The sequence below is a fragment of the Uranotaenia lowii genome, chromosome 2 (genome assembly GCF_029784155.1).
Source record: "Uranotaenia lowii strain MFRU-FL chromosome 2, ASM2978415v1, whole genome shotgun sequence".
In the NCBI taxonomy this organism is placed as follows: domain Eukaryota; kingdom Metazoa; phylum Arthropoda; class Insecta; order Diptera; family Culicidae; genus Uranotaenia; species Uranotaenia lowii.
In genome coordinates this window covers 135192158-135215387 of record NC_073692.1, presented here as the reverse complement: position 1 = coordinate 135215387, position 23230 = coordinate 135192158, and the positions used below count along the sequence as shown (strand labels likewise).

Sequence of the window (23230 nt, the reverse complement as noted above, 5' to 3'; positions counted from 1 at the left end):
GGAACCTTACTTTTAGTACTCTTTCGGTAATAGTTTTACACACTCCAGCCAGTTTTTCCTTAATTTTGAAGCATATCAACACTGACACTTAGCTATTTTTTACGTAGTTTTTGTTAAAATTGGCCTACAAATAATTGAGACATTTAATCTCACATGGAAATTTAATATTGTGTATATTTTAAGAATTGTTGTCGCACCCCAAGTAACACAGATTATGCCAACTAGCATTAGGAAGTTTTATTATGGTTTAATTATGGCATTTTTTTGTGCAGCTCGTTTTATGACGGTTTTATTATGGTCATGCAGAATGCTTATATTTTTTTTCGACCATATGTTTGCAGATGGTTTTGAAAACGCTAATAAAACTTTTATTAAACATACTGTTTTAGTTATTTTGAAAGAGTTATGAATGCTTTTTTAAAACTATAATAAAACACAAACTTAGAAGTTTGCTCCAAGCTTTCTTTTGCATGTTCTATAATAGCACTCAGTGCCTGATTATTAAACCGCCATAAAACTTAGTGACAGTTCTCGATCAAAATGTCAAAACAGGACACGCTCAGATTAGATAGCACATATTTGAATTGGAACTCCCATTTTTACACATTTTTGGTAAGTTATGCGTGTTGGTTTTGAGTTAAAATACATCTTTGAAAACTTGAAATCACCGAAAGTGGTATGAATATCTTTACAAATTGAGTATTGAGTGAAAGGGCCCAAATAGTAGGAAAAAAAAGCTTGACGCCATCATTAATTCAAGATGGCGGCTTCCTCTTTTATTATTAAAGCTGAAAATTACTGAAAATATCGTGAAACCTTCACAATATGGTTATAAGGTGAAAGTAATAAACGAGAAGAAGTCAAATTTCGCTGCCCGTCGCCATCTTAAATCCAAGATGACGGCTACCACTCAACTTAAAAATACTGTAAATGACTGAAAATCGCATAAAACCTATATTATAGGGGTATAAGTTAAAAGAAATCAACCGGTAGAAGTTGAATTACGCTATCTTACGCCATCTTGAAATCCAAGATGGCGGCTTCCGCTAAACTTTAAAATGTAGTGAATGACTTAAAATGACATGAAACCCAAATTGGTAGTGGGTGAAGGGGTTTACGAGTAGAAGTCGAATATTGCTATCTTACGCCATCTTGAAATCCAAGATGGCAGCTTTCTATAAACTTAAAAAATGCTCTAAATCATTGAATATCGCATGAAACCTCCAAAATATGGATATTTGTCAATTGGGATAAGCTATAAAAAGTTTATTTTTGCATTCTGACGCAATCTTGAAATCCAGGATGGTGGCTTCAGCTGAACTTAAAAATACTGTAAATGAATGAAAATAGCATGAAACTCCCAAATATATTGTATTGGGTGCTAAGGCTAAATGATAGAAGTCAAATATCTCTTTTCGCGTTTCTCTAAAAATCTGTAAGTGACTGAAAATCCCACAAAAACTACCACAATACAGACCCCGTTCGTTTTTGGCAACATTCGATTTTGGAAACATCGAATTTGGCACATGTGCCAAAATCAGACGGTTAACAGAAACAACTTAACCTTATAGTTTTCGCTAGAATAAGTCCAATACAATTTAGACATAATAGCATGACAGGAATAAAAGAATTACATAAATGGCAAAAAAAATCAAAAACTATAATCAAAACAAGAAAAGCTCTAAATGCATTAGAAACATAATGAAAAAATAATAAAAGTGATTTAAAATGATCTAAATTGTTTAAAAATAGTAGTTTTAATGTAGTATTACGTGAAAAAAAGTTGTGTTCAAGCGATTTTCATTGATTAACAGCATTTTAAATTCAGTGGAAGCTGCCATCTTGGATTCCAAGATGGCGTCGGAAAGAAAAAAATCGACATCTTCTAGCTTAGCCATTTCATTCAACACTCGTATAGTGGTGGTTTAATGCGACTTTTTGTCAGCATTAAGCATTAAAAGTTGAGCGGATGCCGCCATCTTGGATTTCAAGATGGCGTCGGATAGCGAAATTCGACTTCTACTCGTTTAGCACTTTCACCCGATACCCATTTTGTTGGGGTTTCATGCGATTTCAAGTCATTTACACCATTTTAAAGTTCAGCGGAAGCCGCCATCTTGGATTTCAAGATGGCGTCAGACAACGAAATTTGACTTCAACTCATGATTTATTCCACGGGTCATTGAAAACCAATCCCTTTTCATTCAAAAAGTCTGTCCTCATTTACTGTACTAATGATTAACAACTCAGAAATGAGGAACTCAACCTTAGCGTGTAATTGGTTTACTTGCGAGAGAAACGTCAAATCGTAGCTTTTTTTGGGGTCATCATTAAACCATAATAAAACTATGAATTGACGCACGCCATGTTGGTTGCAAAATCGAAGGGTACAAAATGACGCCATGTTGATGGATTCACAATGCCAGCATTGGAAAATATTTTTTCAGGCCTTTTTTCCATCAATCCCATCATGATTGACCATCAGATTTGACGAGGCGCATTTATTTTAAGATACTATTTCATATACATTTTACCTAAAATCTTGACTGGCAGTAGAAAAGACGCTCATTATATGGGTAAAACATTGGTTTTTTAGCTATTAATTTTACCAGATTCATATCCGAATAATGCAATCATCATTCATCAACCATTACGGTTGCTGGAAAAAACAAAAAAAAAACTCCGAGAACTGACAGAACCGAAAAAAACAAAAATTTCTAACATGTTTTATAATAGCTTTTTAAAAGCTTTGGTGACCAATATTGATGACTAACAATTATTGGTCATGATGACGTTCCTAGGATAGGGCCAAATAGCCTAATTTTGGCTTTATTAGAGTCCAGGTGATGTTATATCCAGGTGATGTTAGCTTTTTATGAAGATTAATGCTATGATCCAAACGACATTTTGCTGACCATAATAAAGCTAAAATTGTTACTTGGGACTTCCCCAATCCCACCTTTAGACAGGGTTATGTTTCATCTCTTCTACCTAAATTAGGATATTTTTTCTCCAAAATCATTCCAAAATGGTGGTAACCCTTTGATCTAACTGCCAATCAATGTTTTAGATCAAGGACTTCTGAGGCTACCTAATTGATCAATTTTCGAAAAATAAGTCCATTTACAGTTTTATCATGTTATAATCTTCTCATAAGTGTTACTTCTGACAACTTCATTAAAAAGTTTCCGGTTTGATAGATTGGCATATTTTCAATCATTTAGCGAAAGAAAAACATTTTTTCTTTTCAAAAACCAACTATAAGATGCGGTTTTATAACCGTTTTACTTTGAGTTGGACATTGAAGATTAAATATTTGAAAATATTGAAAATATTTGAAATTTACTAGATTAAACAGACTTGGCATAAACTCTCCTCTTTTTCAAAAGTAAGGTTTCTCAGAAACTACAAGAAAACTTTGAAAATCACTCCACCATGTTTTAGTTTGAAACGAAGGTGAGACTTTGAGTTAACGCTCTTCAACGAAGAAATCTGGCCTCAAGCGATTTTTCACTGAAGGTTCGTGAAAATTATCGTTGATCATTTTTCCAATGTTAAAATTTAATGAGAAAAATTAACTTAACATCCATGGCCGGAGTAGAGGAGGAGGGGAGGTTTTGTGGGTTGCCCCCTCCCCTCTCCCACATCAGGGTCCAGGAAAAGCAACGCTCAAAATTTAAAGTTTAAAATCTTTGTCAAATTTTTGTCAGATTTATTATGAATAACAAATCTTGGCACAGGACTGAATTCTTAACCTAAACAGCTACTCCCAGGTTCAGAATTCAGCTACAGGTTTTCAAATTTTTTTTTCACTTTTTGACAGTAATTCATTTCTGAATACTCAATTTAAAAAAAGATTTAACTCATTTCAGAGATTCTGGTTTCATATAATCATATAAGTTTCATATAATTGAGGCTCTCAGACCAAAAGGGTTAAAAGTGCAAAACGATCGATTTTAAGTTAACGGTGCCAAACGTTTCATCGTTATTTCTTAATTTAGAAATCGTTTTTATTTACATTTCAGATGACGTATTGGGATTCCTATACAGATTAAAAATTCAAACTTTGAATTCAGGCACAAATAACACACGACAAATAACACACAATAAGGACACGACACTTAACGTTTTTACTAACGGAAAAAGGAATTAAATTTACCTTTTTGGTCGACCGGTTTCGGGCTCGATGTTGCCCATCTACAGGACGATGTCCGACTGACTAGATGAAGGAAAAACACTAATACATGTTCATACTATCCAGTAGTATTCGTCGAAGGGTGGTACCCAAAAAAGGTAAAGTTAATTCCTTTTTCCGTTAGTAAAAACATTAACTATCGTGTCCTGAAATACGTTGTGTGATATTTGTGTAGCATAAGTATTTACGTATAGCACAACTAGTAAAATGTTTGAATTCAGGTTCAAAATTTAGATATTTTGGTTAAGAATTTAAATTGATTGAGACCGCTGGCTTATAATTCTGATTGTTAGTTTGATTTTTAAATTTTACCAATCGTTTTCTAAGTGCGAGACCATCTCAACTTCAAAAACTCATTATGCAAGTTTTTTTATTATAAAAAACTTATTGAAAAAAATATTCACAGGAATTGATTTAAATTGAAAAGTAATTGATGGTAAAGACAGTTGTGACTTAGCTTAAAGACTTTGAAAGGAATTCCATATGATTTGGCATTTGGTTCAACATTATTAATATTACAGTTTTTTTTTTCAAGAACCAAATTTCGAACCAAAATTTTTAACTAGGATCGAATTTGCATAAATGAGATTTAAGCCGTAAAATTTTAATCTTTTACTTTGAGTTTTGAAAATTGGATATAATTTTAGAAATTTTTCAAATTAAAGGCTTTCTTTAAAAAACTTATTGTAAGTTTAAATCTAATAAGCAAAATTAAACTGGCCAGATTACCTGGTTTTACCCGGACTTGCCCATATATTTGATAAAACATAAAAAAATCCTGATTTTGTCCAAATTGATTCCAAATTATGAAAATAAAATAAAACAAAAATCAAATTACATCATTATAATTTAAATTTTGTCGCTTAAAAATAAGATTTTTCAAGCTAGATTTAATAAACTAAACAAATACGATTTTTTGGCACTCTGAAATACGATTCAAAATCTGGTTAAATTTTCCGATGGAAAAATATTGTTTCGAATGTTTTTTTTTCATGATTTTTGTTAAATAGTTTCTGAATTTTTGTAAAATTTACAGATCAAATCTCATGAAAAATCCTGGAGTAGTGGAAAATGGGGAAACAGAGAAAAACGCTCTTATTGACGAAAACTTAAAATGGCATATACGTCACTCTGGCATATCACAGCAGTTATAAAATTTTATCCCACCCAAGCAGACTTTGATACCCAGTTTGATAGCAAACTGAGAGCATAATAAGGTGTTACGACAAACTGATAGCATCGGTTGCTGTTGCAAAATGAGACCACATTTAGGTGTCAACAGCAAACAGAAAGCAAAATTTGGTGCAGAATTTAATTTTATATTAAAATTAGACATAATTGAGGTGTCAATTTTGTAATACAAATACAATACCCAATAGCAAAATTAGGCGTCATTTGGGCACCCTTGATATATGTGGATAATGCTATGGGTGCACGGATGCGCTACGCTAAACTGCATCCTATAGATTAATATTTTGGAAAATTTTCAATGCAAATCAACGCATCCTCTTCACCAAGGCATCATTGGGGCATCCTTTATTTTGTAAAAATAAGAACAAATCTAAATTTAAATAAAAATAAAAATTTTGTTCAAAACTAGGCATCAATAAGCTATCTACAACTTTTTGGAATCGTACAATTTTTCGGTGTGATAGCAAAATTTGCTATAGTTTTGTCATAAGATTCTGCTTGGGCACACATTTTTAAGATAAAAAAGATATTATTGTGTATTTTCAGATCACCGAAAATTATTTTATCAAAATGATAGCATTTGGTGTGGAATACAAACAAATAAACCCTTATGTATTTAGGGTTATCAAAAAAAAAAATGAGAATTCAGTGGGTAGAAAATCTTGTGATAGTTGTTGTTTGCATTGTTGTGGAAACTTTGTAAAATCATGTCTAAATTTTTAAATATTTTCCAAAAAAAACGCATGAAAAGTCTACATAAAACCTGAGAAATGATACATGCTATCAATTGCTCCAAGTTTCCGATTACAGTTTTCGAATGAAGCCACAAAAATCTGTGACGCAAAATGTGAGATAAGATAATAGAACTGAGTTCACGTAACGGTGAAATATGTCTTAGGGATTATTATTTTTCAAAATCAGGTTTAAAAAATGTTGGCTTTTTCAAACTTTTAAATTATCTTAATTATGATATTTGACTTAGAAGGTCCCCTGATAATTAAGTATAGGGGAGAGTGAGGATACTTAATCCCAGAGGATACTTGATTCCTTCGCTATATCTCCAAACAGGAATGTCTTACAAATATCAAATGTTCTAGAAAAATGTGCCAGAAAGAAAAAAACAAGAATGCTATTAATGCAACAAACTTTAAAAAATTCATTTTTCGAGTTGATGAACATAGTTTGAAAAATGTAACAAAATGTGATTTGAAAATCTTCACTTTAAAATGTTTCTCACACGAAAAAAATATAATGAAAATATTTATTCCAAGATGTCAATCGTTAAAGTATAATTTGAATTTCATTGTGCCATATTTTCAAAGCAATAGGAAACTCTCAATTTTTTTGTATGAAGAAGTTTTCTTAAATGTATGCTGTATATTACAACTGGTACCCTGAAATACATCTGCGTACCCCCGATGGTCGAGACGATGATGAAGGCATGAGAGAGAAGAGCGTACACGATCGATACCAAGAGATGGGCAACAACATAGCGAGAGATGGTCACCGAGCGATGGGATACGAGAGACGAGCAGCGAGAGAACCAACACCAGGCATTACCACCACAGCAGCAACCGATGGCAAAAACAATACCACCCCCTACCCCAGGAAACCACCCCAATAATACCCTAATCCGACGGCGATCGGGTCAACCCGGCCTGCTCAAGAGTTTAATTTGAGCTGGCCCTTCAGTACTTATCGGAAGGCACCAAGCAACCATCCAATCGATGTTCGAACCCCTATAGTTTATATTGTTTAGTTCGTTAAATATAATTATGTAGTTTTAGTCGAATAAATGTCTTATCACTAGCGTCGCGTTTTATGAAAAAGTATGTCCAGTTAATGTGCGTCCGGAACGTCCAACCTAGGGAACAGTAGGAAGTTGAGAACAACTCCGCAGCCTACTCCATACAGTCCATCCTGCATCGGATTCAATGCCAAGGAGCGCAGGCATAGCCCACACCCAACATCGGTCACCCAGGCAATACATCCAGGAACCATAGAGTCCACTCCAATCATCGGATATCGAAGTAAGGTACTTACCCAACATATGCTATGGGTATTATTGATCCCTAGAGTCCAAAATGATATATTTTTTTCTGAATGGATCTTGATCATTGGTTATCATGAAATAACTAATATCTATCCAATAACTTATGTTCATCTAGAAATCATCTGTTCAAAATGACTAAAAATACATAATTTAAATAAAATCTAAAAAATTGATCCTTTAAGTACGCAATGCTATTAGGGTAGTACACAAACTTTTGGAACTCTCTTTGTCTGATACTTACAAAATGTGAAATGAGAACTAATACGGCAAAAAACAGTTGACGGACCTTTTATCTAAGGATTATACTAGAGTTTTGCCAAGAATCAGGGCACCCTGCGTTAAGGATCAAAGTCTCCTCAAGTAAAGGATAAAGTCTTCTATAACATAAAAAAATATCACAATTTTTTAGTCTCACGAAAATGCTTCTAGTTTATCTATGAGTTCATGTATCGTTCTAATTTTTGGAGCATAAAACTTGAAACTACACGCTGTCAGAAAATACAAAAGACGGTGAGTTGAAAAATTTTCCCTAAAAGATATGATGAAAAGAAGAAAAGGGTATCAAGTATCCCCATTCTCACCAAAGTATAGATTCAAGCGATTTATTTGAACAAAAACCAGAGAATAACATAAGTATTCAAAATATTTACATTACCTCTTAATATCTTACAAATAAAAGATAAATTCCATCTTTACAATTTGATTGAAAAAATAAAAATAACTCATGATGGCGCTCAATTAAGACATCTCTAAATACTTACATATAAAAATATCGAAGCACCGGGGCCTCGTCGCTCCACGGCCAGCCGCAGCTTGTTGGCCGTTTCGTGGGACATCAGCGAATAGAGAGCGGTCGATTCCAGGCGGGTCATGTTGTTGAGACAGGCCGAACATAGGAGCAGTGTCTGGCAACAGGTCGTCCTATCGACGAGTGCTGTGGAGAGAAAAAGAGGTGAGAAAAGACTTTATTAATGAACAATTATAAACATTAACCCCTAGAACTATTTTTGTTTATTTTTCTATTTCTACTCAATGCATTCAGGATGAACAGACAATTTCAAGAGTTTTCCTTTCAATCGCCCATCTTTCATTAACAGAAGACGAATTCAGGGAAACAATCAAAGGATATTGACGATGTTCCTTTTATAGGGCCCAGAAAAACCTACCAAATGCCAGCCGGAAAAAAACCCTTTTCCAATCTCCGGAAGTGGAAAATTTTCCACCTCATCGAAATAATTAAGAAAACGGAATACTCGGCGAATGGCAAATACAACAGCCATCAGCAGGCAGCAGCAACTACGCGGCGAGTAATTATGCTCGGCCATCATCGAAACCCATCCCATTTCTGCTTAAATAGTCTCCGGAAAGGCACAAACGAAACATCATCTGAGAGACCTCAGATAATACAACGGTAATGATAATGAAGAATTTCCTGCCGAGATAATGACCATAACAAGTCTTCCCTTCACATCCACTCTGCGCTTCTTTTCTTGAAGCAAAAAGGATCCATTCTGGTAAAAATAGTGCAGAAGGATCCAAGATGTCCCCAGCTAGACAAATAAAAGCCAGAGAGCGGGGGAAAACTTTTAGCAGCTTCAATTGCTCGCGCGAAGCACTTCAATAGTTTTTAATGACGATGGCGACGGGCAAAGACGACGTTCAATTGGTTTTCTTCGCCGCGACGCCCCAGTCGGTTTACTTTTCCCAACTTTATGGTCACTCAAATGGTATTTGTTCCTGAGACTGGCGCCATTCAAACGGACTGATAATTGTTTTCTCCTTCCGGACCTTATGGTGCAAGTAATTTGCTCCAGATGCAAAGTAGCAGCTCATCAGCTGGGTAGCTTAGATAAGTTTGAAAAGTTCAAATCCCAAAAATGAGGATTACCAAACTGAGAAAGAGAAACATAAAGCGATTCTAATTCTTAAAAATCGAATCAAAGCAATTGAAATATTTCTGTTTATTTAACCACAATATGAGAAAAGTTCAGGTACCGGTTTTTCGATAGTCACTTACTATTATCTTCAGTGTGCGTTTTCAATTATTAGATTACTCGAAAACTCTCACTTGAGAAAAAAAAATTTCTTATACCGCGGTTGAATTAAAGGGAATCTTTCGATTGCTTTGATTCAGTAGATTTATTGAACCAAGTAGGCTTACAACACATATTAGAGTCAAAAGCATTTTCTTGAAGTTTAAAACTCGATCAGCCATTTTTTTACGGTCGCCATCCTACACCTAAAAAAAGACTGCAAAATTTAAATGTCGTTCGGCTCTAACACTGTTCGAAACTGTGCTCAATCATGAATTGAAACAAAGATGATACGATTGGAGAATCACAACTGCACCCAAAGAAGAAGTTGTTGATTGATGGTTTTGCAATCGAAAGAGTACCTACATCAAGTCAAACACTTAGGAGTACAGATAGATGAAAATTTAAATTTTATAGCTCACATTGACTACACTATTAAGAAGATTGCCATGAAATATGGAATACTTTGTCGGATAAGCAGATATATGACTTTCTGGTCGAAAATTATTTACGTGAAATCTGTAATTATGTCACATTTTGATTATTGCGCTACAATATTGCTTCATGCATCAAATACGCAGACAAAGCGGCTGCAAAGAATACAAAACAAGATAATGCGAGTGGTGATACGATGCAACCGATATACTCCTAGTGCTCTTATGCTTGATATGTTACAATGGTTGTCAGTTAAACAGAGGATTGCTTACAACAGCTTGATTTTCATCTTCAAAATGAAGAAAGGAATGTTACCATCTTATTTATTGGACGGTCTGCAGTACGAAATGGACATACACGGATACAATACAAGGAGAGCTCAAGACTTCAGATTACCATACACGAAGAGAGATGACCAAACGTTCTGTGTTCTACAACGGACTGAAAATGTATAACAGCCTACCACAGAACATCAAAGAAAGTTCAAACTTGAATATTTTTAAGAGGTTGACATTAAATCACATAAAACAGACCATATAAAAAAGACTAATTCTAAAAAGGATCATATAATAGTGATGAAGATCTGACGAAGCATATGAGGAAGGACCCAAATGGGCCTGTGGGACCATCACAAAAAAAAGTTGCAAGATTTCAATGCCGATCAAAGCTAACTAGGTGCCGAAAATGCTCAGAAATGTGCATCGCGCTAAAGATGATATGAAGAACCACTACATACAAATATTCAAGCGACACAACGAAAAATATTTTAGGGGATTTCCATCCTTTTGGATAATTATTCATCTCAGAAACTGGAAAATGAAAAAAAAAATTCTATCGGTGAGAATCGAACACACAACATTTATCTACCTCAATCTCACCCACCCCACTGTACCACCTGAGGCAGATGGAGAATGATGGTCAATTGTCATAGTCTTTCTAATCATTAGGATCAATACGTGATTCGTTGATATATTAACAATAAATAAATAAAATAGAGAATCCGTGTGGAGCACATCTTTCAGATCTAAGCTTTTTTTTTTGTCAGACTAAGCTTTTTATTTCTCAGATTTAAGCTTTCACCTCCAATACTCTCAAGGCAAAAAAAGCCTAAATCTGAGGAAATAAGCTTAAAAACGAGATACACTAACACTTAGCACTAGCAAATAGATGTTTGTCACACGCAGATTTCAGCAACGTTACACGATTTGTCTATGTATCGTGTGACCAACATCTTTAAATAAGTGCTAGTGAATCTCTTTTATAAGCTTTTTTTCCTCAGATTTAAGCTTTTTTGCCTTGAGAGCATAGGAAATGAAAGCTTAAATCTGAGGAAAAAAGCATAAATCTGAAGAAAAAAGCTTAAATCTGAAAGATGTGCTCCACACGGTTTGTATAACGTTGCCGAGACCTGGTCACGCGATACACAAATCCAACGGTATATACAGATCCCGGCAACGCTGCAGGATTTGTCTATGTATCGTTTGACCCTCTAACTAAGTGTTGGAGAATCTCGTTTTTAAGCTTTTTTTTCCTCCAGAGCATAGGAGATGTAAGCTCAAATCAGAGAAAAACAAGCTCAAACCTGATGAAAAAATCTTAAATCTGATAGATGTGCTCCACACGGAGTGTATATCGTTGCCATGATCTGGGTTATTGGCGAAAATTTGGCCTCAGCTATAACCTCAAATTTTGATTTGCTGGCAGCCTCACCAGTGACATCTGAAATATCTTTCATGTAGATACTGCTTGGTAGATTAAAAAAGAGTTATTTCTAACTGCTAAACGAATGCGAACTCATTCACTGTTACAAACAAGTAAATTAGTGAAAGCCCGTCTATGTTGACTTTGGAAATAATAGTCTACATGCTCTGATTATTTTAAACATATCCACATAATTCGCAACATCGTTTAAGTGTGCGATACAGTAAGTTGCTATTTCGTTCAGATAAATGATGCTTTTTATCTCACATTCAAATAGAATTCTACGGGAAAGTTGCAAATTCTCAGTTCTCATGAAAAGGGTTTTCAATAACAATGCAATTCAATTAATATAATCATTTTCCAAATATCAATGCACTTGGCACCCCTGAACACCCAAAAAATCAAAACACGAACATCTGTGTATCGCTTCTCCACAGGGCGAATTTGTCGATATTAGGGGAGATGAGGCCATAATGGCCACCTTAAGGAAAACGCTTATTTAACCATAGAAAACAGCTATAATATGGAGGTTACATTATTGTTTCGTATTCAGACACTTGAAAAGCCTATTTCCTAACGGGCTGAAACGTGAAAAACTAGAAGAAAACGTAAAAAAATGCATTTGAAAAATTTGCCAAAAGCTGAAAACCAGCCACTGTAGGGGCATAATGAGAACCCCCCCTGAGGCAGTATGAGCACCATAAATCAGGGCAGGATGTGCGTTTTCTGTCGGGGAATTTAGCAGCGAATTCAACTCGATGAAGTCAGGTGAGTCGCAGATTCATCAAACAAAGCAGTAACAAAATAATCTAGGTCTTTTTGTAGAATACAAACAATTCACGCACTATGCTACTAGCCGTATAATGTAACAATAAAAAAATCGATCATGAATTGTAAATGGAAAAAGTCACCTCGAACAGAAATCGAACTCCAGTCTTTTGATTACCTCTCCAATACCTTACCAATAGGCTAAATCGTCGGATGAAAACTAGTCAAGGTGTGGCGCTATAAATCAATTTTAATTCGCTGCTAGATTCTACGGCAGAAAATGCTCACTATGCCCCGATAATATGGTGCTCTATATGCCCCTAGTCAACAAATTTAAGTAAAAACGTGTTTTAAAATTGATAAAAGTGAAAAATCAAAAATTTTATGATGCTAAAAATTGAGAAACAATGAGTACATCATGTTGCAGTGCGTACATTATAGATCAAGGTTATTTTATGATCATAAGAGCTTATTTCGTGGTGCTCAAAAATTATAATATTTTCGTAACTTGAGAACCAAGCTTGTTTTTTTTTTAAATATCTCTGTAAAGATGAAAAGGAGATTCCTTTTTTTGTGAAAAATTAATACTATAGGAAGTACGAAACAAATCCTCATTAAAATTTATTTAAGAAAATACGTACTTTCGTAGAAAAGCGTAGTGCTCATTATGCCCTGGGTGCACGTTATGCCCTCATCTCCCCTAAAGATATTTTAATTTATTTTTCTCATTTATCACAAAATATTCAAAATATTTACCCCAACTTCTCCTCCTCAGTAAGTTGCTCAAAACATCGCATTTTTTGAAGATTTTGATGGATTTGAGATGCGCTATCATTTTTCTTTAAAGATAAATATCCAACTTTTAATCAAAAAATTAAAATTTGGTTTTGTCTAAGTTTTTGTAGGTTCTACCCCACTGCGCGGCGGTCACAAATCAAATCATCGCCGCTGGCATTCACATCTTATGACAATGGCGTTGAAATATTGACCGCCCATGATTGGAGCAAAGGCTTAGCTTGCGGATGTAATTTTTGATTTTTGCTTCAAAAAACGATATTTTAAACGGTTTTTTGGAAGTCTAAAATACGATTTAAAATCTGTGAAGAAATGTCAAGTGTTTTCCTTCCCTTTTAGGAATAGTTTCTGAAATATTTACACTATTTCTTCCTACTTTAAATATTTTTTTTTTATGTGAATGGCTGAAATTCATCATAAATCAGCAAAAATGTCGATTAAGGAAGAACTCAAGAAAGAGCGGTGGTCAAATCCAAGCAATCAAAAAATTTATGTTTTTGAACATTTCCGTAAGCTTGACCAAATTTGCCCGGATTTCGGATTAAAATTTTTTTCAGGTTTTAGATATTTTCAGGTTTAAGTTAAAATTGTCTGGATTAACCCGGCCGGATACGTTCGGAAAAAAATAAGCAACCTCAGCTTGCCGCCTTCAAAGATTTTTCAGCTTTTTTTTTATTAAAATAAACCTTGAAGCGGGGCGTTAGGAAGAACCGTCTAATGGCGGGAAGAAAGGGGGTTTAGTGGATGATTTATTTGTATGATATTTTTGCTCAGACAGTACATGAACTAAAAAAAACACAATCAAACACAATTTAAAAGCACATACTTGATCATTCATTCATGAGTCCTTTTCCATTAATAGTTTTCAAGTAATAAATAGTAACTTTTGAATAAACGTCCTCAAATTTTTAAAATGGTTCCAGTTAAATTTGTTTAGTGGCCTTCAGTATCAAAATAGGGAACTTACTTTATCCATTGATAAAAATTTTTGAATTTGCTCATAAATCTGAGATATACATATGAGGTCATTGATTTTGTTAAAAAGCTAGTTATTTTAAAACAGCTTTAAATTTCTTTTAAAAAAAACTTTTTTTTATACTTAAATCAAGTAAGATAAATCTACTCGTCTTGTGAGCAAATTTAAGATTTTTTTTCCATCGATGAAAATTGTAAATCAAATTTTTACGGTTCAAATTTGATTCCAGCAAACTCGATCCAAATTTAAGATTTTAGTTCGAAATTTGGCCCTTAAAAAGTTACAATATTAAAAAGCTACTCAATTCAGTCAGAAAAATATGGCATTTTCTGCCGGTTTTTGACGTTAATGTTTCATTATGAGCGTTAACTGTTCTTTGAAAATCGATTTCAGGAATTAAATTTTGTGGTTAATTTAAAAACAATAAAAAACAGTTTTTTCATTAGACAAATCTTGGAAATATACTCAAATTTATTCGTGATTTTCAGCTGAATTGTGTAATCAAACTGGCTGTGATTCAAAATGTGAAACTTTGAATTTGATTTACCCAACAATCAATATAATCTGTCTACGATTTCCTGCTGTTTGAATCTCCTTACGAAATATTCATTTTGATGTTTTTAAAACTAAACTCATTTCTGAGCTGAATCTGAATAATTCTGAATCTCTATTCTGAACCTTTTCAACATCGATTTTCTCTTATCTATTCCCTGAATTTTCATCTAAGTTGGATTCATTTCTCTACAAAAAAAAAACCTGAATCCAAAATTTTAATTTGCATTCTGTTTGCAAATTTCAAAACGATTTCTGAAATTTATAAAAAAAACCATTTCTGCATCTGAATTGCAGGTCAGAATTTCCAATATGAGTCAAGAAGTGAAATTTGTTTCAGGGCCCTCAATCATGAATCTTTAATTTAAAGCCTTATGTTAAAGGTTTGAATCTGAATTCATTGTTTCAATTTTTATTTTAAAATCTGACTTGTGAATCCAAATAAAAAAATAATTTTGAGTTTCAAATCGATCTGATCCTGAATTTTTAATTCTGGATCGCCAGTAAGAAGCTCTGTTAAGTTGATGTTTTTCATTAGAATTGAGATTGAGAATTTCGTATCTGAAAAGTGAACAAAGAGTCAGGATGGTTTCTAATATTCTTTTTTTCATGTTCGAAAAACTATTATCTGAATAGTAAAAATGCATTTGAGTTTCAAAAATAATAAATTTTGAACAAAATGCAAAACCATATTTGAATCAGAATTGCAGAACAGTATTTCGTTTTTTTTCTCTTATGATGATTCGAACTGAAAATCAAGAATCCCAAACTGGGTACAGACTCCGAAAAATGAAAACAAAAAAAAATTTTGATTTGAAAACTGGGAACCAAAACCTTCGAAACAAGTAACAATATCGAATAAAAATTTAATATTCCGAACAAAACTTTTTTTAACATGTGAATTTTTTTTAACTGTAGCAGAATTCTGAACCTTGGATTAGTTTTCGGGGCTTTGTCATTCGTTTTGAAAGAAGGACTATTACTCTTGAAAAGCCTTACTAAATCATTTAAATTTAATTGGAAACCAAAATTTCGAGTGAAAATAAGAATTTGAATTGAGAAAATAAGTCTTTTTTTAGCTCAATTTATATTTTAAACATCTTTAAAGAAATGTGGCTTAAGCCACCATTTTGAGATCATAAGTATTAAGATGTATGTATCAAGAAGTAAAAAAAATACATCTCTGAAAATTTTCCGTATTTTAAAGGAGACTCTCCCTTATTCAACACTTTTATTCATAACCTTAATCACGGAAGAAATCCATCGAGAAGTCTAGAAGACCTTTGTTTTGAAGCATAACAAACAAGTACAAGTGTCAATTTTTCGATTTTTTACTAATAATAATCCTTTAAAACTCCAATCCCCAAGCTAAATATTCTTGATTTTCAGGTCAAATGTTAAATAAATTATGTTTTGAAATCCTGGTTTTTATAAACCATGTTTTAATTTAATTTTGCATTTCATACATACGAAAGTTATTTGCACTCTCAATATTCAAATAATAATTTTCCAAATGAATAAAAACTAGAACTTATCCTAAGTTTTTGTTAAATATTTTGATTCGAAGTTCTTAAACATAAATTTGAGGCAGAATAAAAAAGTAACAAAGCTTTAAAATGGAGAATCAGAACTGAAAACTTTGAATTATGATTCGAAATTCATATTTTAATTAAGATCCTCATGTCGTATTATTTTTTTTCGAAATTTTAAATTTAGATTGAAACCCAAAACTTCTTAATTTGAATAACAGATTCATAATTGAGGGTTCTGAAACAAATTTCACTTCTTTTCTCAAATTTTATCTTCTGATGGGGAATTGTGGGATGTGGGATTGTGCAAAATGCAAATGAATTCAGGTTGAAACTTCGGAATCAGAGTTATTATTTAAAATTAAGATTTTGATTCAGCTCTTTCATCCAATTCAGCTCGAAGAAAATCCCAAGAAAAATATCAAGTTGACTATTTTGTCGAGAAATTCAAGTCACAAGAGATTGCAATTTATATTTTATATTGGTAATTCAATTTCTAAATTTCAAATTATTTCAAAGTCAGTTTGTAAAAAGATTCACCTGTAAATCACAAATATTAATCTGCATTTGAGTTTCTTAAGCAAGTTTTAAAAAAGTCAAAACCTGAATTTTGTTAAAAAAAACATCAACACATTTTAATTATGGAATTTGTTTTGAAAAAATAAAATTAAATTATCATATCATCATCACGCATAAAAATCTGCAGGGAATTCAAGTTTTTCTAGGTGTATTGCCAAAAAAATTTAAATTTACAGGTTTGTAAAACTCAAATTTCCAACTACAATCTTAAATTTGGATCAAGATTGCGAAAAACAGATTTGAACCGCAAAATGTTAATCTGTTACTTTTACTTTTGAACATTTTAATTACTTTCTGCGATGATTGAAATCTTCTTGGTAGATTAAACTAGTTTTAAATTGAAGACTTTCTTTTAAAAAAAATTGATTCTGTACTCAAATCAAATGAGCTTATCCTACCAGACTCTAGAGCAAATTCAAAGATTTCATCAAGCCATGAAAAAAACGTTCATTTTTTGTAACTTATTATACAAACGTAGATTTTAAAGCGTTTTTACAAAAGTGACGATTTAATAGAAAACTATTTACGTAAGAGTACTTTAAAATGGATCATCCATCAAATAATACAAACATTTTTTTTAATTCTTGCATTGTTTGATTAAAATTTTTTACCAAAAAAAATCAATCTTTCAACCAATCCCCCCCTTCTTCTTTTCCCCTGAGAAGATTCCTCCTACGGCGCTGATGTATAGTTGTTTCTGAGATTGAGAATGCCGAACCAAAGTGTTTTGAGTCTCAGATTTCTACGTCTACGCGGTCCTTTATTTGTTTATACAAGCTTCAAAATTCATATTTTCAAAACAGTTAACAAAACAAAACAGTTAAGGAATTTTATGTAAAAAATCGAAAAAATTCTCGGTACGTTTATTTTTCCCTTTTTTTTGCTAGACTCCCTGAAGGATTTGTTTCATAATAATGTGTTGAAAAGAGCAGATTCTCCTGTATAAAGTGGCAGAAAGTTTTTGATGATAAAAAAATACAGTGGCCACGCGTGGGTGTAAACGCAATAAAGGTCAAAACTATGGCATCATATAATTTCCAAAATATCTTAGTACCTACTCCTACCCTTGACAAGTGTTTCGTCAATGTGCAAAGTTTAGAACACATTTCGAACTTCAACTCACCAGTCACGGCTTCTACGATGGCGTGCAGATGCTGCTTCAGCCCATCGATGCGGTGATCCTCGCCATGCCAGGGAGCGGTAATCTGCGTTAGAACCGACACCGCCTCCCTCAGTTCCGGCTCGGCTCGTTCCGAGGCCGACCTTCGATCTGAGAGAATATCCCGAAGAACCTCTATTCCGTCAGCTTTCTCCAGCTGCCGGATCGTTTCGGTGGTAGAACAAACCGTTGCCAAGGCTCTCAAAGCGAGAGCTCGTATTGAGGAGAACTTGGACTCGATACAGACGATTAGCAGTGCTCGAACGGCTCCGTTCGAGATGAAGGCGTCGTTTAGGGATGCTAGGCCCTGGTAGTCGAGGTTTGATAGGTTAGCGATGTAGGAGAGGTTGGATCGAAGCATTAGGTCGCACCGAGAGTCCTCGATCGCGTCTACAATCACTTTAACCAAGTTTTTAAAGATTAGCCTCGTTGTTATGAGGAAGTACCGTTTGATGATTTGGATTTCTTCTTCGACGGATCGGTAGTCGAAGTCTTCACCGTTGGCGGAGGCTATCCGAAGATCTGTAGTCATATCCACTAGGGATTGAGTGTTTTCGCGGAACTTTTTCAGATCTGCTTTCTCCTTTCCGAAATAGTCGTTCGATTTCTGCTTCTGCACGAAATCGTAGATGTTGTTCGCCAAGTTGAGGACTATCGGGGCAACCTGTTGGTAAATTTCCTTTTCGTCATCATCTTCGTCGTCGTCTTCCTCAAGCTGCTGTTGGTAGCGTTTGATAGAGGAGAATATTTTTTCGACCCGTTCGAATTCCCCTTGGAGGGTCATGACTTTGGTTTGGAGGTGCCGGATTAGTTTGACGGCGGTTGCCGAGGTCATTTTGAGATTTCGGCCAGCTTCGGTGCTGATAGATTTGGTCTGCAGGATTGACATAACCTCACTTTGGTAGGAGAAACGAAGCCCGTCTAGCCAGGACTGGACAGCTGGGGTGTGGCCGTTGAGTAGAGGATTTTCGTAATGGGTAAAGTTTAGATCGTCTCCGGTGGATATTCGATTGGTAACGTCATGCTGGGGTTCCTCGTAGAAGTTGTCGATCAGTTTGGTTGGTCGAAGTTTCATGGGTGATCGCTGGGTTCTGGTTGGAGTCTGAGGGAGCGATCGGTAGAATTTGGGTGGATACATTATGGGTGTTGAGGTTCCGTTAGGGTACAGTTCTGAGTAAGTTGGTAACTCCTTGTCTCTCGTAGGTATATTATCGGGATCTTGATCTTTCCGTGTGGCATGCTCTGGAGAAACGTATCCGAACACCACAGTTTCATTGTTGTAGCTCTCCGAGGATTTAAGTATACTTTTAGGGGTTTTGAGGGCAGCTAGGTTATCTTCATTCGAAAGTGTTTTGTTAAGGATATTTGAAAGTTCACTGCTGTCCAATGAAATCATTTGTTCGTCGGAATCACGAAGCTGATTGCTTAGATCGCGTTTTACACGAAGCACACACTTCGTAATGACTCTGCCTCTTTTGAGAGAGCTTCCACTACTTCGGGTGGGACATTGGCACTGTGTTGAAGAGCTCGGAGATTCATCCTCCTCGCTCGATTTGGCTGGCTTTTCAGCACTCGTATGACTAGAATCGATTAAAGGTGATGTGTTGTTAAAGTTGATGCTATCTATTTTGGCCATCAGATCTTCTTCGCTTGGAGCAGGTGAACTGGGCTCACTACTGTACGATATCCTACGGATGGGAGCATCGGGGCGGGAGTGCTCCGATTGCGGGGCAGGTCTTCGGATCACTGTTGGTGGAGTGGGGGCTTCACTTCCGATCGAGGGGGATCGTTGCTGGAACAACTGTTCGTTGATCGTTCGTTTCGGCGTTAACTTATCCGGTGTGGAAAGGTTTTCGTTTCGATTTCGGCTCGTAGACGGCATGTTCGGCGATAGTTCGGTGTCAGAGAATCCAGAGTCCTGATTAAAACAAACAAACAAAAATCAGATATTTGGCTTACTATTCTCTCCTAATTTTTGAAAATAGAGTAAACAATTAAAATCAAATTTCTTTCCTCTTACCTGACTTTTATGACTAGCGGGGCTTCCCTGACGTCCATTCCAATTAAGATTAGTAGCGCTTCTTGTACTGCTATTATTGCTGCTGCTGCTGCTCACATTTCCATTCGCCTGTTTCTCCGGCGTTCGCTGCAGACTGAGCTCATCTTCTTCATCCAGTTCCGGAAAACTGCTAGGCAGATTCAGCCTCCCACCTAGTGGTGTCCTAATCGTACCCTGGAAGTAGTATCCACTTCCACTAATCCCGAACAAACCGCTGCTGGAAAAGGCTGGATTATCCTGTGGTGGGCCATTTCCGTACCATACCCGGCTCTGGGACCGCTTGAAGTTCGATTGAGACATCTGTAAGTGAAACAGAACCAAAAACCCGATTTAATACACTTGACAGTGGATTGTAGCCTTTCTTACAGTCTGTAAATTATATTGGGATATATGGCACAAAATGAATTATGAATTATGATTAAAGAATTTCATACGCAGTAAATCCAAAAAAATAAGGAAATTTAGATTCAAAGTTTTTTAAAGGATAAAAGTATTTTTATATATTATCCTAATTTTCATATTAATAACATTATTTGCATCTAATCGGAGATTTTTGAATGACTGGATTCTGGAATATCTTGTATGATTCCGTTTCTATGACATTATAATCTAACTCAATCTACTCTTTTTTGAGTTACAGCATTTGGTAAATTCAAAATGAAAGGTATAAAAACTAAGAATACAAATTGTAAAAAGGCAAAAAGATATCTGATTAATTATTTCAAATAATTCAACCTCTCAAGTAATGGAAACAAATACATTAATAAAATTATTGGAAAAAAATTCAATTGCTAGAGTAAAATGCGATACCGAAACGTGGAAAATCGGTAAAATTAATTCTTAAAATTAAAAATATTGGAAATTTTGAATTCGCAATGTTTTTAACTTAGTAATTTAGACATTTTTGTCTGTTTTTTCACTTAGTCAATTTCGTCAATTTTGTTAAATTTTTCAATTTTGTCAATTTTGCCATTTTTTCAATTTTGTCAATATTGTCAGTTGTCAGTTTGTCAATATTGTCAATTTATCAATTTTCATGATTTTGTCGAAATTGTCAGTTCAGTCAATTTTGTCGGTTTTGTCTACCATTTTATCAAATTCGCCAAGTTTGTCAGCTTAGTCAATTTTGTCAATTCTGTCAGTTATGTAAATTTTGTCTATTTCGTCATTTTCGTAAACTTTGTCAACTTTGTCAAATTTAATCAATTTTGTCATTAGTTTAAATTTTGTCAATTTTGCCAATTTTGTCAATTTTTTCAATTTTGTTAATTTTGTCAAATTTGTAGATTTTGATTATTTTGTCAATTTGTTTTTTTTTTAGGTTTTGGAAATGTTGCAAGTTTTATCAATTTTGTTAATTTTGGCAATTTTTTCAATTTGGTCCACATTGACAGTTGTTTAACTTTTGTGAATTATGTCAATTATGTCAATTTGGACAATTTTCTCTATCTTGTCAATTATATCATCTTTATCAATCTTATAAATGTCGTTAATTTTGTCAATCTTTTCAATCTTTTCGATTTTGTCAATTTGGTCGAATTTGTCAATTTTATCACGTCAATTTTTCCAATTTGATAAAATTTTTCAGTTCTGTCAATTTTGTCAATTCAGACAATTCTGTAAATTTTGTCAATTTTATTATTTATTATAATTTTGCCAACATTTTCAGTTTTGTCAATTTCGTCGGTTTTGTCAATTCTATCAATTTCATCAATTTTGTCGATCTTGTCAATTTCGTCAATTTTGTCAGATCTGTTAATTTTTTAAATTTTGTCAATTTTGTGAATTGGGTCGATTTAGTCAATTCTGTCAATTCGGTCAATTTTGTGAATTTTGTCAATTTTGTCAGTTTTATCAATCTTGTCAATTTTATCAATTTTGTCTGTTTTGTCAATTTTGTTGACTTTGTCGATTTTTTCACTTCTGTCAATTTAGTTAATTATGTCATTTTTGTCGATTTCGTCAATTTTTGCAATTTGGTCTATTTTGTTAATTTTTTTTCAATTTTGTCAATTTTGTTGATTTTGTCATTTTTGTATTTGGTCATCTAAATGGTTAATTTGGACAGTTTTTTTCAGTTTCTCCAACTTTGTCAATTATTATTATTATTAGGTTTTTAGCTTTATGCATGTTCAAAAAAAAATCCCAAATGCTTTAGACTCTATTATGAAGGACTTGGTGGCGCTACTGTTTGGTTATTATCTTCCATTGGCGCAAGTGAGAATTCGGATTGACTCCCAAGCCGTCATCGTTTTTGCAACAACGCAACAATTGCACAGGTTTTTCAATGCGAACGAAAAGTTTTCATCGCACAACGTTAGATCTTAAAAGAGAAAGAGAAAAGGGAACAAAAAAAACTAGCCCGAGAGCTTAAAGCTCGAGAGGATTTAGAAGCATTTGTCTAATTGGATTAAATTTGCTTACACGGGCGAAATTCTCTCCTGTCGTTCGTGCATACGAAAAAGCTTTCTGAGCACGAACGGAACGAGAGAAGATGGGATGGTGTACATGCATAGTCCGCGTCCCCGTCATCACCGTGTCGTTCAAAATTATCTGACAGCTTTCCGCTTGCGTCGTAGTATCAAAGCCAGCCATCGCTGCAGAAAACTGCGGTGTTGAACCCTACACCCATCGGTTTGATCTGACAAGTCCGGGGTCGTACCCCTTTATGAAAATCCATATTACTACAATATGGTTTGGGAGCTTCGGCTCTTAAATTTTTGAGACCGGTTCGGTGAAAACTGATCTGGTACATAAGTTAAATTTAATTAAAATAATTTTCCTACTATTTCTTCTTCCCGCTCGTTTCGTCCTCATGAAGACGTCATGAGTGGGAGTGAAGCGCGCCCATCGTGTCTATGACGTCATCTATATTTGACGTCATTTATACGATAATCTTGATTTTAGTGATTGCTGGTTGTGGCTAGCCAGCCAAATTGACACGTTTTTTGGAGTGATGATTTGATGATAATTACTATGAAAATTTATTTTTCAAACTATTTTGTTTTTTTTTTCTTTCTTTTATACATTGAAGAGGGAAAAAAATCAAATTTTTTAAGACAAAAATCATTTTTATTGTACTTCCCAGTTTCGCAAAAACGTAGTGACAAAGTTTATAAAAAAATCACACCAATACATACAAATACACTGACATCGTCTGAACTCGTCGAGCTGATTCGATAGGTACCTATAAAGGTATATCTAA

General features: G+C 34.3%; 1 protein-coding gene across 2 annotated transcripts in view; it reads right to left on the bottom strand.

Moving 5' to 3' along the window:
* The window catches only part of LOC129746597 (uncharacterized), an 81547-nt gene that overhangs the window by 13599 nt on the left and 44718 nt on the right, over window positions 1–23230 (bottom strand). For both annotated transcript variants that reach the window (XM_055740333.1, XM_055740334.1), the window contains 3 exons: window positions 19987–20325; window positions 17931–19884; window positions 8201–8373 (listed from right to left, as the gene is read on the bottom strand). In XM_055740333.1, coding sequence (XP_055596308.1) covers window positions 8201–8373; window positions 17931–19884; window positions 19987–20325 — 2466 coding nt within the window. The remainder of the gene's footprint in view (window positions 1–8200; window positions 8374–17930; window positions 19885–19986; window positions 20326–23230) is intronic.